Raw genomic sequence first — 17,489 nt, forward strand, 5'->3', positions numbered from 1 at the left:
GGGCAGTGTCATGGGAAATTTTTCTCACGACTAAGGGAAATCAGAGGGGGGTAAAGAAACAGTCAGGTTTCCTGATCCTGTGATTTTGTTCCTACCCAGACCCTGGCCCCCAGGCTATTCTGTCAATTCTTATTTAGTCTTAGGGAGTATAGAAAAACCAGTGGGAACAAAGTGACAACATGAGCATTAAAAAGGAATCATTCCCGCAAAATAATAAACAAAAGATAACAAAAACAACAACTACAAAAAAGTAATCATTCAGGGGAGCCAGTGTAGCTCAGTGCTTGAGCACCTGCTTCCCAGGAACGAGGTCCTGGGTTCACTCCTCAGTACTTCCATGCTGGTGCAGAAAAGCTTCAGGTAACATAGGACCCTCATGACTATCCCATATTTTTTATAATAGTGTTCTATAATAATTGAACTATATAAACTATTAGTAACATAATTGGGGCAACTGTTCTGTTGCTCATCTGCCCAGGAAGAAGGAGAATCAGGCTTCCTATGAGCAAATACTGTCGTCTTAATTTTTTATGTAAAGATATTTTATTTTCAATTTCTAATAGTGTATTCTTTTTTTTTTTTAAGATTTATTTATTTTATTTCTCTCCTCCCCGCACCATCGCAGTTGTCTGTTCTCTGTGTTTATTTTGCTGCGTGTTCTTCCTTGTCCTCTTCTGTTGTTGTCAGCGGCACAGGAATCTGTGTTTTTTCTTGTTGCGTCATCTTGTTGTGTCAGCTCTCTGTGTGTGCGGCACCATTCCTGGGCAGGCTGCACTTTCTTTCACCCTGGGTGACTCTCCTTACGGGGCGCACTCCTTGCACGTGGGGCTCCCCTACGCAGGGACACCCCTGCGTGGCATGGCACTCCTTGTACGCATTAGCACTGCGCATGGGCCAGCTCCACACGGGTCAAGGAGGCCCGGGCTTTGAACCGCGGACCTCCCATGTGGTAGACGGACGCCCTAACCACTGGGCCAAGTTCGCTTCCCCCTGTGTATTCTTTTTAAAGAAGTTTTAAACTTGGTATTGGCAGCAAGTTAGATGATTTAAAAAAATTTGGAACTAATGTAATATAGCTTTTGTGATACATAGATTATCACTAATTGTGTATATTCTGCTTTAAAATTTTTTTTATTTTGAAATAATTGCCTTAAATGAATAGTTCAAAGAATTCCCATGTTCCCTTTCAATTTCCCAGTGTTAACATTTTGCCGTATTTGTTTTATCATTCTTTCTTTCTCTCTGCACACATTATTGCTTCTGAAACATTTGAGATTAAGTTACAGATATGATGCTGCTTTACCCCCCAATACTTTAGTATATAATTCCTAAAAATTACTTAACCACAGAACAGTGATGAGAATAAGGAAATTCACATTGATGAAATACCATTATTCAGAATGGGTGTAGCTCAGTGGTTGACTGCCTGGTTCCCATGTACAAGGTCCTGGGTTTAATCTCTGGTACCTCAAAAAAAAACAACAAACCCAAAAGTGCAAAATACTATCTACTCTACATATAGACCTTATTCAAATTTCTCCAATTGGCCTTTTTTAAAAAAATATTTATTTTTATTTTTATTCCCCCACCCCACTTGTCCGTTCTCTGTGTCCATTTGCTGTGTGTTCTTCTGTGTCCACTTGTATTCTTGTCAGCGGCACTGGGAAACTTTGGCTTTTTTGTTGCGTCATCTTGTTGCATCAGCTCTCCGTGTGTGTGGCGCCATTCCCCGGCAGGCTGCACTTTGTTTCACGCTGGGCAGCTCTCCTTACGGGGTGCACTCCTTGCACATGGGGCTGCCCTATGTGGGGGACACCCCTGCGTGGCACGGCACTCCTTGCGCGCTTCAGCACTGCGTGTGGGCCAGCTCCACACGGGTCAAGGAGGCCCGGGGTTTGAACCCTGGACCATCATGTGGTAGGAGGTAGGTGGAAGCTCTGTCAGTAAGAGCCAAATCTGCTTCCCCCAAATGGCCTTTTAATGTCATTTATAGCAAAAGAAAAAAATAATTCAGGTTCAGGACCATTCCTGGCATTTTGTTGTCATTTATGTTTAGTGCCCTTTAACCTGTAACGGTTTCTCGCTCTTTCTTTGTCTTTAATGGCCTAACGTTTTTGAAGGGCACAGGCCAGTTATTTTGTAGAATGTTCTTCAATTTGAGTTTGTCTGCTATTTTCTCATGATTAAATTCAGACTATGAATTTTTGGCAGGAATATCACAGAAGTAATATTGTGTCCTCAGTGCATCATATTAGGAGGCACATCATGTTTTATTTGTCCCATTATGGTAATTTCCCCCTTGTAATTAGTAAGTATATTATGGGGAGATGCTTTGAGACTATTTCATACTCTATTTAACATCCATTCACAATTTTTACTTTAATCAATTTAACTATGATGATTTGGCAAAGAAATTTAAAAAATTTTTTCTCCCTATAAAATGGGTGAGGAGAAATTATCTGGTGTTAGGCATTTAGATATTTCCAGAGAATGAGTTCTAGTTGGGAGGTTAGGTGGTTTAACTGTGTTCTCTTTCACTGGGGTTGGATGAATGAGAGCAGGTTACTTGGCTATATTAAACACAAAACAGAACAAAACAAAACAAAAAGCCTGCGTGAAACCAGTGCCCCAGCCAGATGGAGGTCCAGACTCTGACTTCTGCAAATTGCATCTCCCTTCACCAGGAAATAGGAAGTCTCCTTCCTAGCTCTGGGCTCCCATTCCAGCCCTAGCCCATGATAGCAGTTCTTGCATAAAACTGCTGAAGCGAACACTACCCACTAGGGAAATAAAGGCAGAGATTTCCCGGTTAAGGAGCTGGCTATGTTTCCTTCATAATAGAAAAAAGACCTTGCTTTTTTAGACATTTTGATTTTTCAACCTGGATTGGATCTTTTGGACCGGATGTAACTTTCTAAATTAGTTTGTTTTAGTGTAGCAAGATTGCAAAGGAAATATTTAACCTACAGAGAAAACTGGTCACGGGAGCAGAGGACCTGGCAGGACTGGACCTTGGCAATGTTTGGTTAGGTACCCCTTATTCCTGCTCCCTGCTGTTCCTGCCTGTACTGGAAAGGACTGAAGAGGCTTTGCTTCACATAGTTTTTCCTCCCTAATTGTTCACAGTAGTGAGTTGCGAGTGTTGGCTTATGTCGCATGATGTGTGATGGGCACACCCACCATTGTAAGATGGTCGCCCATCTTTGACCTTGGCCGGAGGCCTGACTCACAGTGTGCCTGTGTGGAAGGACCAAGCACATCCCCTAGCCCTGACTGTCCTCACAGGGTGGATGAGGGAATGTCACAGTCACAGCTCATGTGGCCAGGTGGCCCGTCAGCCTTCCCATCCCTGAAACTGCCCTTCTTAGAGTAAGCAGGGCAGGCATGTCCTATGGAGATCACCAAACGGAGCTGCTGGGGATGGGTGCGGGGGATCCCTGGGCTGATCCTGCCCTCTTTGTCTGGTTACAGCTGCCCTACGAGAAGGACTGCAACAATAAGCTGTTTTGTGTTGCTGAATTACACCTGGCCACCACCATCTCAGAGTGAGTCGGATCCAGTCCTCGTGGTTTTTGCAGTTGACTTCCTCTTGAAGCCTTACCTGGGCAAACTCCTCATCAGGATTGATTGCTCACCTCCTCCCCCTGTCCCTCATTGCCCACAAATGGGTTTTGCATTAATTACCTCATTGCATCCTCAGCCACCCAATGAGGGAGGCAAGACAGATTTGCATTCCCATTCCATAGATTAGGAAACTGAGGCTCAGTGGTTGAGGGTCCTGCCTGAGGTCACAGTCACAATTTGGTGAACTTGAACCCAGGTCTCTTGACATCGTGGTATGTTCATGACCAGTGACCTCATTCCTGGGACTCTCCAGTGAGAGGTAACATCTTCCCTGGCTCAGGTTCACCTCTTGGCCAAATTCATTCACTCATTCATCAAATATGTATCAAGTATCTACTCTGTGCCAGGTGGAAAACACTGAAAAATCCCTGACCTTCTGTACTTTTAGGGGGAAAAGACAATTAAGTAAATTATCTAGTGTATTTTGATGATATGTGCTATGGAGAAAAATAAGGAAAGGAAGATGGGAGGGGGTGCTTGGCAGGGGTGGAGTTGCAATTTTAAACAGGGTGATCTGGGAAGGGCTTACTGAGAAGGTGACCAAATTTTGGCCAACACAGGAGGTGGGGGGAACAAGCTACGTGGGTGTCTGAGGGAAGAGCTATGGCAAATACCCTGTGATGGGAGCTTGCCTGGCAAGGGCACCAGTGTTGTGGGAGTGGAGCAAGGGAAGGGAGAGTAGTAGGAGAAGAGGTCAGAGAAATAATGGGGGGTGTGTGTGTGAGGGTATTTAGGGTTCCTGCACAAGGGCTTTTACTGTGAGCTGGGAAGCCAGGAGGCACATGATGTTGCATTTTAACAGGATCCCTCTTGTTGCTGAGTTGAGAATAGCGAGTAGGAGCAAAGAGATAATAAGGAGCTATTATAATAGCTCAGGGGAGAGATGGTGGTGGCTTGGGCCAAGGTGGTAGCCGTGAAAGTGGTTATATTCTGAAGTTAGAGCTCACAGGATTTGCCGACAGATTGGATGAGGGAAGGAGAGGGGTGTAAGCCTGAGCATCTAGAGCTGCACTATGCAGGACAGTAGCCACTAGCCCACATTTGGCTATTTAACTTTTTAAGTTAATTAAACTTAAATTAAAAATTTAGTTTCTCCATTGTACCAGCCACATATCAAGTGCTCAGCATCCAGTATGGCTAGTGCTATCAGACAGTGAAGAAACAGAACATTTCCATCGCTGCAAAAAGTTCTATTGGACTTAAAAAGTTCATTTGCACTTGGTGAACTTGAACTCAGGTCTCTTGACATCCTGAGGAAGCTATTTTCATGACCCAGTCATCCGCACTCTAAGGACTACTCTACTTAGAGGTAATGTCTCAATTTAGGCTGATGGAATTGACAGTGACTGAATTGGGGAAGACTTGGGAAGAATGGTCTCAGGAGGCAGGATGGGGAGTGAGAGATCATGAGTTTGGTTTTGGATGCGGTGGTCTGTCCTGCCCGGCCCTCCCATATACATGTGCAGGAATTGCAGTTCCAACGTGGCTGGCTTAGCCTTGCCCATCCCAATCACTAGGGACTCAATTCCAGGCATTACAGTGTTTGGGAATCCAGCCTAACAAGCGGATGCAGCTGTTTCCAACAGGGGATTTAGTTAGAGCCAAAAACTACCTCTTAGCCATCTCCTTGGGGAATATAGCCACAACACATGCTGCTTGCCCTGCAGCACCCCCTTGTGTACATAGCAAAAGATTCAAAAGTATTACTGCACTTGCATGGTAGGTAACCGATTGTATTGTTGGCTTTTGAACTTTCTGAGGACATGGATTCCCTAAGGCAGGGGTTCTTAGCCTTTTTTGTTCCATGGACCCCTTTGCCAGTCAGGTGGAAACCGTGGACCCCTTTCTAAGTCCACAATATACTGTGGAATATTTAATATATTTAATTATTAAGATAATTATTTAATTATCATACCTGCATCAGTAGGTCCCCACAAGAATAATGTTTTTTTGAATTTCTGTTCAAGCTCATTGACCCCTTGTTAAGAATTCCTGCCCTAAGGAGTCTTATGAAAGCTGCACACCCCTCTTCCTAGAAGATTATGTGTTTACATAAATCTTCCCTGCCCCACCCCATAGCTCCCTTATCTGTTTGCTCATTTTTTGCTTGTTGTTGTTTTTTGTTGTTGCTTGTTGTCTCCTCTTTTTCACTCAATGTCTGCTTGTTGTCTGCTCATTGTTTGTCTTCTTTAGGAGGCACCAGGCACCAAACCCGGGACCTCCCAAGTGGGAGGTGGGTGCTCAACTGCTTGGGCCACATCTACTCCCTACATAAATCTTTACATTCAAGACCCTCTGAAACTGTCTCTGGACCTCAGGTTAAGAACCATTGTTAAATATTCGGATGCCTCTCAGATCTCTCTCCTGGGCTCTAAAAACAGTATATCCAATGGACATTGCAATGTCTCTGCCTGCTACCCTACATGCATGTTTCATCATGTCCCAAACCAAGCTCCTCGTCCTCCACCACCTGCTCTTCCTCCTGGGTTCACTCCCCCACTGATCCAGGCTGGAAACTCAGGAACATCCTTGACGGCTCTGGCTTTGGCTCTGCTCACAGTATGGCCTTACTGCTCCTAGTTTCCACCCCTTCTCTCCATCCCCCTCCTACTGTCTCCTTTCAGGCACATGCCATCTCAGATATAACTGATTTCTGCCTCCTGTCTCTCCTTCCAATCAGCCCATCTCCTTCTCAGCTGCTAGAGTGATTTAAAAAAACAACAACACATCTTATTACTTCTCAGAGCTGCACATTAATGACATCTTTGGGCATTTCAGAAGATTAAAAATTGTCCTTGCACGTTTAATGTGTTTTTCTGTATGTCTCAACTACTGGTTGAACAGATTCATGCCTTAAGTCAAAACCTGTCAATTGGAAGGGCCTTCATGACCTTGTGGATAGGAAAGCCAAGGCCAAAGTAAGGTGATACTCTTTGAAGCAGGGACAGTGTCTGTCTTCTGCACATAGAAAGCACTCAAATACCCGCTGAATGGATGGATTTGCCTAGGGTCATAGTGAATTGGTGGTAGAAACAGAATTTGGTCCCAATCCTCCCAACTCCCTTCTTGGGCAGAACTCAGGCAGATTAGGTTAGCCTCTTGAGGCTTCTGTTTCCTCCTCCATTATGAGGGTCCCTGGCACATGGTAAGCACCAAATACCTGGGGGCCTTTATTATCATCTCACACATCATTGGAGGGGATGTGGCAGTCCAGGAGTTTGCTTATGTTGAGGGAAAGATGATGTAGGTGAAACGTATCCTTTAGACAATTTATCTGAGAAGCTGACTGAGAATGTGCTATTACATTGCATCGAGAGTTTATGTATTAAGTAAACTGGTAACATATTTATCTACCCTTATACCCTGTGCAGGCAGGAGTTGGTGGTGGGTCTCACAAAGGAGCTGAACATGACCATTAGTGTAACTAACTCTGGGGAAGATTCCTACATGACAAGCATGGCTCTGGAATACCCCAGAAATTTACAGTTTAAGAGGCTACAAAAGGTAACTATGAGGATATCTCTAAAAATATGCCACTCCTGCCGTTCTTTACTGCATACCTGCTTTTTAAATTTTTTATTTTTATTTTTAATGGTAAACTCCTACCCGTCCTTTGTCACCAGCCTCATCCTGGTCCATCCAAAAAAAAATTTTTTTTTATTAACTAGCTGAATCCCCTCCAATCCTTCCATGTGTCATTAATCCAATCAAGCCATTCTCTGCCTCAAAACCTTTCAATGGCACAATTTTGCTGCACAATCACCCCTCCCTGGCTGCAGCCTTTGTTCTTTTTCTTTAAACACATTTTAACTATGGTAACAAATATACAATTTAAATTTCCTGTGTTAAATATTTTCGAGTATACAATTCGGTGATATTAATCACATTCACAATGTTGTGGCACCATCACCACTGTCCATTACCCACACTTTTCCATAACCTCAAACAGAAATTGTGTACCCATTAAGCAGCCACTCCCTATCTCCCACCCCACCCCTAAGCCCTGGTAACCCACTTTCTGTCTCTGTGAAATCTGCCACCTTTCTTAACCAGGATTCTGGGAGATACCTAAGCTCTAATGCCCTTTTCACTGAGAAAGTAAATGTTAGCTTGAACTGGGAAAGTAAAATTCTGCCCTCCCATCCATCAGGCTGGGATCACAGAGACACAAAGCAAGCAGCAAAGATAATAGGAAACAATGTTTCTTTCAAGGACACCCTGCAGCTGTAAAGTATCATAACATGGAAAAATTTTGTTCTCTAAATTCGTAGGCTGCCAGACACTTTCCTGTTTGAAGTTATATCAGTAATTATGAAACCATCTTGCTCTTGCCTGAAGAATCTAAGTTACATTGACAAAGAGAAACAGCCTCAATTTCCAACCAAGGTGCAGAGCTTCAGATAAAGCTTTCCACACCTATATTAACTTTATAGTTCCCAAGGACATGGGTCCCTGGATCCACTTCGCACTCTAGACCCGCTGTTAACCCACAGCCCTAGTTTGCTTTGAGCCTTTCATTTAAATTTCACCTAAGTTCTATCCTTTCCCAGAAACCTTAAAAAACCTTAAAAAATTCTCACCACTCACCACAGTGGGGTTTTCCTCATTGCAGTGAGTCAATAAACCTGATTTTGCCCAACTACAGGTTAGTGACCGTGACTGAGCTAGGGCAGCCTCCATTATCTGAAAAGAATTACTTATCTCCTATGCATCTAGAATGGAACTATTTATTTACCATTCTTGAGAGGATTACTGTTTTCTTAATCCAAATCATTTTATGTGACCCACGATTGAGAAAGGCTACATGGCAGTGCCTGGGCCCATCCAGCCCATCTAAGTATCTTAAATTTGTATTGGTCCAAAGCCCAGTTAAATATCTCCTTTCCCGATTCCTGCTGATTGAAATTAATCTCTTTTTCCACTGTTTTTCTCTCACAGAACCACTTCTCAGGCCTCTTATTTAAGTTCCCCAATGATCTACCACTAAGTCCTCCTGCCCATTTGTAAGGAAGGCAGGGATCAAGTCTGATTTTTTGTGTGTTTTTTGTGTGCAGTAGAGAATCAGTGGATATTTGTTGAACCGATGTAAGGAAATGGCTCTTTTTACCCTTTGAGAACAGTGTCTTCTGTGTTAACAGCCTGCCTCTCTAGACATTCAGTGTGATGACCCTAAGCCAAATGCTTCTATCCTGGTCATGAACTGCAAGATTGGTCACCCCGTGTTCAAGAGGTTGTCTGTGAGTCTGCTCTGATTGGTTGGCTCTTCCCATTACCCTGGAATTGGTGCCTCCTACATCCCAGTCTCACCTGAGTCAGTTGTGGTCGCCTCACTTCCCTTCACGTACAATCAATCCATAGCAGTGCTTAGAACTGATACATTTGATCTTAAGTAGGTACGGTGAGGTGGGAGGGAGTTTCCCAGTATACAGCCATAGACAAACTGTTGGCTCACCTTAGTTAAGCAGGGGTAGTATGGAAGGAGCATCAGACTAAAAGTTCCTGCTCTGCTACTGATTATCTTTGTGCTCCTGGGCACAAATAATGCCACCTGCCCTGCTTACTCTATACTGACTTTTAGAGGCTCAAGTGAAATAGATGTGGAAGTATGCCGTGCCACACAAACATGAGGAGTGATGTTTCTTAGGTCTGTTTAGTGACTAGGAAGCAATTTGAATTGGGAATGGCATCAAGAAGAATCAAGTAAACTGTTTTCTTGTCCCCTTTAAAACAGGCCAACTTTGCAGTAGTTTGGCAGCTAAAGGAGCATAACTTTCCAAACAGGACAGCAAACATCACTGTAATTATCACCAAGTAAGTAGAGCCTACATCAGAGCAGGCTTGGGCTGTGACCCTGGAAGAAATCTGCCTCCTACATGCACGCTGTGGGAGCTATACCCTCACTGCCCAGGAAGGAAGGGAACAAACAGAAGGCACTGTGTCCCGTTGTAACTCGGCTTTCCCTTCTTGTTATCAAAGATATTTCACTTTCTGTTCTTCACACTCAAAGTGGTAACATGGTATAGTCTGGGGTGAGCCTTGGGCTGGGAGAATAGCCTTCTAATTCTGGCTCATTTAGCTTCAGAATAGCTTGGTCATCTGCAGTCTCTATGTTTGGGGATGGGTGGGGCATGGTGTTGGGAAGTGATTCTCAAATGGGGGCAATTCTGCCCTCCAGAGGCAATGCCTGGGAGACATTTTTGATAGTCTTAACTGGGAGTGGGGGGACAGTTTTGTGTACTACTTGCATCTAGTGGATACAGGCCAGGGATGCTGCTAAACATCCTGTAATGCACAGGCCAGCTTCCACATCAAAGTATTACCTGGCCCAAAACGATATCAGGAGTGCCAAGATTGAGAAACTGGTTAAATCAATGTTTCTCCAAGTGTTATCTTTAGCACCCCCCTTTCAGCCTTGCATTAGAATCACCAGGGGTGCTTGTTAAAATGCAGATTTCTCAGTCCCACCCCAGACTAATAGAGTCAACCAAGGGGAATCCCAAAAACCTGCATTTTTAACAAACTCTCCATTTAATACTTCTGCATACTCCCTGCTTTTCTGAGACTTTTCTTCTGACCCCTGATGACCCTGAGAAGGCAAGGTACAGAAGCAGCTATTACTGTACAAAGCAGGGATGCTGAGAACTGACACCCTTATTTCTTAGTTCCAATGAAAATAGGACTTCTGTCACAAAGAACCACACACTTCAAGTCAGACGTGTCTTCACTGCAGTTCTTTCAAAGTAAGTAATGCCAAGGTACCAACACTAGTTGCCTGCTCGTGCCTGGGGGATTAGTTTCAGGCATTATTTTCTCTTAGGGATGTAACTGTTGAGGGTGGATGTGGGCATCATCCTTCTCAGAGAAGAGACTGCTTAGAACCGAGGCTTTAACATTGACCACTAGGGCACTAACAATTTGGCTAGAAATCCCATTGTGATCATCAGAGGAGGAACAGTGTCAATTGGTCTTGCCACAGAAGGGTATAGATGTGATGCTAAAGACAGAAGATGAGAGGGGCAATGAGGTTGTGAAGGAGTAAGAAAAGTAAGATCATACTGAGGAGTGCTAGGGATAGAACCACCTCAACCATACAGAGTTCAAATATTCCATCCCATCCCAAATGCCCTATAGCCACTTTACATCTTGACATCCAACTTTGATTCCTAAGATGTGGTGCCCTCTGCCCTAGTGTATACAATTGGTAGCATTCAAGATCATTCAGAATGAGAAGGGAACCTTGAGGCCTAACATGTGTCCTCTCAATTGCAGACCATCAGTGATGTACATGAACACAAGCCGGGGACTTTCTGACCGCAAAGAATTCCTGTTCAGTGTAAGTGCTTAGTGCCTATGACTGCAAAGCTACAGGTGGCTAAGCAACCCCAGCTTTGACTTCCCACTTTCTAATTTTATTTTTCAGATACACGGAGAAAATCTCTTTGGTGCAAAATTCCAGTTGCAAATTTGTGTTCCAACCAAAATACAAGGTTTCCAGATTGTAAGAGTGGAGAACGTGACAAAAACTCAGGTACTTTGAGGTGGTTCTTTATTCTATCACTATTATATCTCTTTCCAGTGACTATGGATTTCAGAGGTATAAAAACTAGAGATCTTGGGAGTGGATATGGCTCAAGCGATTGAGCACCTGCCTCCCACCTGGGGGATTCCTGGGTTGGATTCCTGGTCCCTCCTGAAACAACAAATGAGTAAAACAAACAAAAAGCCAACTCAGGGGAGCTGATGTGGCTCAGTGGTTGAGGGCTGGCTCCCACATACAAGGTCCTGGGTTCGATCTCTGGCCCTAGTACCTAAAAAAAAAACTAGAGTCCCAGAAAAGGAGTAAAACTAGATTACCATGGGAAAACTTGAGTAAATTGCTAGTCATGTTCAGAAAGAATATCATCCACTCAGATCTTAAAGTAATATCTTCATTTTTCTCCCTTTGATGAAAAATAAGATTTAAACCTTTGTAGTAGCTATGGAAACATTTATTTTCCCTTTGGAAACTGATAAATTCTGCTTCTCTATGTGATTGAGTGAGCTTGACAAACACGTGGCATTTCTTACCAATCTCCTTATAAATTGGCTACCATCTTCCATTCTACTCTCCCTCCAGTCTGTTTCTCTTAGTCTGCTCTGCTACAGCTTCTTTGCTTTCAGCTGTGAGTCCCTATCTGTAGTCTGATCCCCAAATCCAATCTAAAATGACACCTAAAACGACAGGCTCTGATCAATATGGCAGTGGAAGCCTTGGGCCTTCTTTTTTTTCCCCCCAGTCTACATAGTGTCAGGGCTCAAAAATTTAAAAATGGACAGGAATTTACAGATGGACTGCTGACAGCTAGACAGAGGCGTTATACATTGTAAACATTTGTTCTCATGTCTTGTTTATTTTTTAAGAACAGTAAGTTTAAACTTTCTGGCAGTACCACTTGGAAACAAAATTCTTGTTTGAAGAGCTGATTGAAAATATGTGAGAATGGGAAGTCCACCCTGCTACTGCTCTTGGGATGGAGACTGAAAACAGCACCAGGGGCTTCAAGACCAGCGCCTTCTTAGTTTGGGGGAGGGGAGTAAGGCACATTTCACTTACTTAAATAGACTGTGATGGCAGAGCAGTTCAGTGGCAGAACTGAAGTCCAGCACTGTCTTATGGAAATGCTGGATCTGTTTCTTTACTCGCCTCATGGCAGAAGTGGTAGATTTATTCTTGAAGGCCACGTCTTTCAGAATCTTATCTGTGAGGTAATGTAGCCAGAGCACATTATTATAAGGGTGGTATTCATCCCAGCAGTTGTTGTTTTCCTTCCTCATTAGCCTGTAGATCTCAAACTGGTAGTCTCCTTTACCTGTAAATAGGTCCTCATCCATGGAAATGTCACAGAAAACCACAATGCCATCCCGCTCCAAGCGTGAAAGGGTATAGTCAATGATGCTGACATGCAGCCCACGGGTGGGGATAGTGCATGTCTTCCCGTTGAGGGTGTAATGGAGCTCTTTAAGGTTAGTTTTCTTTAAGAGTACGTTTCCCCAGTGTAAGTCTCGGTGCTCAAAGCGCAGGGATGCCTCTGCGACTGCGAGGGATGCAGTGATCTGGTGTAAAATGCTCTTTGCAGTGGCGATGGAGGGCAACCTTGTTTTCATTCGCTCTAAGTCAATCCCTCCAAACTCAAATTCGAGCACAATGAAGAGCTGGTCGTCTTCAAAAAAGTCAGGTCGGTCATTTGCAGATCCTCTGGCTGAGTTATAGTGATCCCAGGCTCTGAGGAGCAAGGAAGGATAAGAACCTTGGACACAATGCACTGCGTTCAGCCCAATAAAGCCTTCTGTGCGGTTGCACACCTCATCAGACAAGAGGCTCAACTCTTTGGATATGATGATCTCTGGCAGGATTTCTTCAAAGGTTTTTTGATGGGCTCCATTGACTAAATCTTGTCCTTCAATAGCGATGATTTTTAGGGCTACAGGTTTGTGATTAGCAATTGTCTGAAATACTTCGCCAAACACCCCTTCTCCAATCTTCTCGCAGGATTCCAGTTTTTCTTTGGAAAGGCAACAGCTAAAGGGAACAGGACCTTTCTGATTGCATTCCCCATAAACCTTTTTAGCATCAGATGCCTTTTTATCTGCAATATGTAGAGTCCTTAAAGGGCTTAGCAAATACATGGAAGAGGAGTGCCAAGGGGACTGAGCACTATTTGCTCTGTTCATGACAGGAAGGTTTGAATATTCTGACATGAAGGACCCAGAGGGAGAACTGGCACTGGCATAGCTATTGCACACTTCTGATACAGCAGTCACAATCTTCTTCTTGTGGAAATTGAAGGACACCCTGGTTTTGGTCCAAGAACAGGCATCCTGTAAATGAGTCAGGTCCTGGGTGAAGGATGAATCTTTTCCCATCTTTTGGCCCTTTTTAAACCGGTGGTAAGGGAGGGAGGTTTCCACTGCCTCCTGATGTTTTCTCTTCCTGCGTCGCCCAGTTCTTTCGGGCCTATTGATTTTTCCAGGTGTCATACAGCCCTTGCAACCACTGGCCTCCTTATATTCTATCGGGACAGTCCCTTGAGACTCATTCTCTTGGCAAGAGTCTGTGGTCCTCCTCTTACCTGTACTTGACAAACCCAGGCCCTCCAGCCTGTCTCCTACCGGTTCTCTTTTACAGGACTCCCTCATATTCTTGCCATCTGCCCCAAACTCAGAACCTTCAGGGTTTCCCGAGTTCATAATGCTAAAGAGAGCTGACCTGAGGGTGGAACGGGTTTGGTAGGCAACCCTGGTGAACTTGCCTCCTCCTGTAGCTGTCTCCTGGGAGCCGGGGAGGGATGCTCCGTCCGGGGAGGCTGGCGGAAAGTGTAAGCCGCTGGGAACTTTAGAGGCTGCATCAGGAGTGGGAGAGGGGCCGGCACTGATGACACGATCTCCAGGCGCCGGGAACCCAGGTCCGGGGCTGCCGGCAGAGGCCGGAGAGCTGAAGAGGGAGGCACTGGTGCCCAGCTCGTCGCCGTCTTTGGACCGGCTGCACGCACTGAGGTCCGGGCTGAGGCGGCCCGGGTTGCTGTTGGGGAAGGGCGGCGGTCGGAGCGGGTCGCAGGGGGTACTGCACTTTTGCGGGGGCCGGTCTCGCAGCCTCAGGCGTCTTGGGGTCACAGCCAGGCTCGGCCGGTCCTTGGAGATTCGGCCGCCAGGGCGCCTCCGTCGTTGACGGACCGGGCTTCCGGGGAAGTCCGGGTCTTCAGGATCATCGGAAGCGATAGATTGCGAGGGGCCGCCGCCGCTGGCTTCGCTGCTGCTGCTGCTGCTGAAGATACGCTTTCGGTCTAGCGGCGGAAACCACTGCGCCGCTGCCCGCCCCGGCCGCCGCCGCGGCCTCCCGCCACCAGCAGCCCCGTACGTTCGGAAGAGTCCGTTCCTGCGTCGCCGGAGCGAGGCCGCCATGGCCGGCACCCGCCAAGCAGTTCAAATGCAAACACCGCGAGACTTCCTCGCGACGCGTACGCACCCGCCGGCCGGCCTCTCGGCCGGGTCCTAGCGCCCGGCTCTGCGCATGCGCCTCTCGTCCGTCTCGCGGCAACGTGGGAGGGGGAGGTAACAAGGGTGCTTTTGCTTTCTGATTGTCGTTGCTCTCGTTTCAGAATCACCATGAGTGCAACCGGACTCTGCAGACCTTTTGTGGGAGTGATGCGGTTCAGGCGAGCGCGGCCGTTCCCATGGCGGGTGACACGAGGAGATCCCAGGTTATCACTTTTCCGAGTTCACCCTCCCACCCCAGGACCTCTTTAACTTTGTCCCTGGGACGCCTTTGCTTGGGCCAGGCTGACCGCGGTAACGGCTTACGCTCAGTGTTCTGGGACCTTTTGGTGCCCTGTCCTCAGTGCCGAGTGTTAAGTTTTTCAGCCTTTGCAAACGAAAAGAGATTATACCTATTAAATTTTCCTTTTCCAGCGTGTGGAAGAATGGATTTTAGTGAGCTGTCCAGTCACTTCAGATAAAGAAAATATTACCGTGGTTGCAGAGCTTTCCTTTAGTCAATCTGAGAAGGTACTTGGGACTGTAAAATACTGCAGATTTGATTACCCAGCTGCTCAGGGACCTCTCCCTTAGAAAGGATGATAGCATCTCAAATATAACATGTCCAAAACAGACCAATCTTCTGTTCCAACTGTTCCTTACCCACTAAGCTCCACCTGTTTACTCAGGCCAAAATCCTAGAAATTACCTGTGACTCCTTTTTCTACACCCTCCTGTTCATTCCAGCAGCTAGCTCTGTCATTCTACCTTCAAAATATACCCTAAATCCATCTACTTCTTTCTATCACCATTTTTTTTTTCAAAGATTTATTTTATTTCATTTTTAATTGTCTTCCCTGCCCCCCTTGTTGTTTTTGCTGGCTGTCTGTGGTTAGCTCTCCACCGAGGCACAGACCAACTTGCCTTCACCAGGAGGCACCAGGAATCAAACCCAGGGAGCCAAATCACCTGGGTCATATCTGCTTCCCATTGCTTTTGTTCTTGCCATGGCCTCTGCAAGTCCTTTTCACATAACAGCTACTGATCTTATAAAAGCAAATATTAGATTATACCACTCTCCTGCTTAAGAAAAAAAAAGGAAAAGTATTGTTTAAATATGCTTAGAGGGAAGTGGACTTGTCCCAGTGGATGGGGCATCCACCTACCACATGGGAGGTCCACTGTACAAACCCTGGGCCTCCTTGACCCGTGTGGAGCTGGCCCATGCACAGTGCTGATGCGCGCAAGGAGTGCCCTGCCCACGCAGGGGTGTCCCCAGCGTAGGGGAGCCCCACGCACAAGGAGTGTGCCCCGTAAGGAGAGCCACCCAGCGCGAAAGAAATTTCAGCCTGCCCAGGAATGGCGCTGCACACACGGAGAGCTGACACAACAAGATAATGCAACAAAAAAGAGATGTAGATTCCTGGTGCTGCTGACAAGAATGAAAGTGGACACAGAGAACAGACAACTGGGGTGGGGGTGGGGGGGGGAGAGGGAAATAAACAAAAATAAAAAATAATAAAAAATATATATATATACTTAGACTAAAATCCATACATTTTTCATGACCTACAAGGCCCTAGTGATCTGGTCCCTCCTTCTTCAACTTCCTCTCTTAGCACTCCTCTCCTCACCGCTTCTTATACTTCAGCTATTCTATCCTCTCTTCTTCCAGCTTGCCAAGACTGTTCTGGCCACAGGACTTTTGTACTTGTTTCTTTATGACACTTTCCTTTCTCCATATCTTCATGTGGGTGGTTTCTTCTTATGTTCAGTCCAGATGTCACCTTCTTAGAGAAGCCTTCTCTGATCACTCATTTTAAAGTGGGGACTACTGATCTAGTTTAACAACTTGCAGTGATCCCAGTGACCGTGATGAGACCTTATCTGAAGCAGTAGCAATGGGGTTGGAAAAAAGGGACTAAAAAGGGTGCAAAAAGACTGAAAAAGGACTGTCAGGAATTTTTTGGAAGTGGGATGGGATGCGGTAGGGGTACAGCATGAGGTGAAGGGTGAACGAAAAGAAGTTGAGGAATAATGGGTAGATTGTAGTTTGGGTGGCATTGGCATTGTGTAGGCAAGGACCATTAGCTAGGTTAAGGGATCCTGGAGAAAGAACATGTTTAAAGGGAAAGGTAGTGAGTGATGTCCAAAACAATGAGTCCATATCTCAAATATGTTTTCCTCCTCCCATCTTATAGTTACTAAATGATGTAACTGAACTGCAGATCCTTGGTGAAATATCTTTTGACAAATGTCTGTACGAGGGGCTGAATGCAGAGAACCACAGAACCAAGGTAATCCCTGTTTTCTGTTTTTCTTAGTAGTAGTCTGGGAAAATTGCCTGGCTTTGAGTCCCCGCACAAGCAATCTGCTCTTGCTCTTTTCCTGTTGCCCAGTCTTCTGAACTTGGCTCTGCCACCAACTGCTTTTGTGACCTTGAGTGAGTCGGCTGCTTCTGCTTCAAGTGTTTCAGGGTAAGATGAGGCAACTGAGTAAGAGGACGAAGCTGCAGCGGTCTAAGCTGAAACAACTAGCTTGGAATAAACAGCAATATATATACATTGATTTGAAAATGTATTTTTTTAAAACCTTCTCTACGTGAGAAACTTTTGTGTGTGTCCCTGTTAACTCCCTAGTGTGCAGGATCAGTGTTTAGTTATAGTATTTGTGGTGGTTTGGAGCTACGTACCCCAGAAAAACACGTTCTTAAGCTTAATCCATTCTTGTGGGTGTGAACCCTTGTAAATAGGACCTTTTGATGGGGTCATTTCAGATAAGGCGTTGCCCAGGATGGATCTTAATCCTATTATTGCAGGCCTTATACTAGTGTCACAGAGAGAGAAAGATGCCAC

At 45.3% G+C, this 17,489-nt stretch overlaps 2 protein-coding genes across 2 annotated transcripts in view; one reads left to right on the forward strand and one right to left on the reverse strand.

Moving 5' to 3' along the window:
• ITGAE (integrin subunit alpha E) overlaps positions 1-17,489 on the forward strand; it is an 83,159-nt gene that overhangs the window by 56,268 nt on the left and 9,402 nt on the right. The window contains 10 exon segments of the mRNA XM_058283749.2: positions 3,472-3,545; positions 6,996-7,128; positions 8,763-8,861; positions 9,356-9,435; positions 10,287-10,364; positions 10,894-10,957; positions 11,045-11,152; positions 14,760-14,861; positions 15,070-15,165; positions 16,836-16,931. Coding sequence (XP_058139732.1) covers positions 3,472-3,545; positions 6,996-7,128; positions 8,763-8,861; positions 9,356-9,435; positions 10,287-10,364; positions 10,894-10,957; positions 11,045-11,152; positions 14,760-14,861; positions 15,070-15,165; positions 16,836-16,931 — 930 coding nt within the window.
• HASPIN (histone H3 associated protein kinase) lies at positions 11,995-14,579 on the reverse strand. The gene has a single exon (XM_004476981.3). The coding sequence runs from the start codon at positions 14,560-14,562 to the stop codon at positions 12,214-12,216; it is 2,349 nt and encodes a 782-aa protein (XP_004477038.2). The 5' UTR covers positions 14,563-14,579; the 3' UTR covers positions 11,995-12,213.

This window comes from Dasypus novemcinctus, chromosome 21 (assembly GCF_030445035.2).
Source record: "Dasypus novemcinctus isolate mDasNov1 chromosome 21, mDasNov1.1.hap2, whole genome shotgun sequence".
Lineage (NCBI taxonomy): Eukaryota > Metazoa > Chordata > Mammalia > Cingulata > Dasypodidae > Dasypus > Dasypus novemcinctus.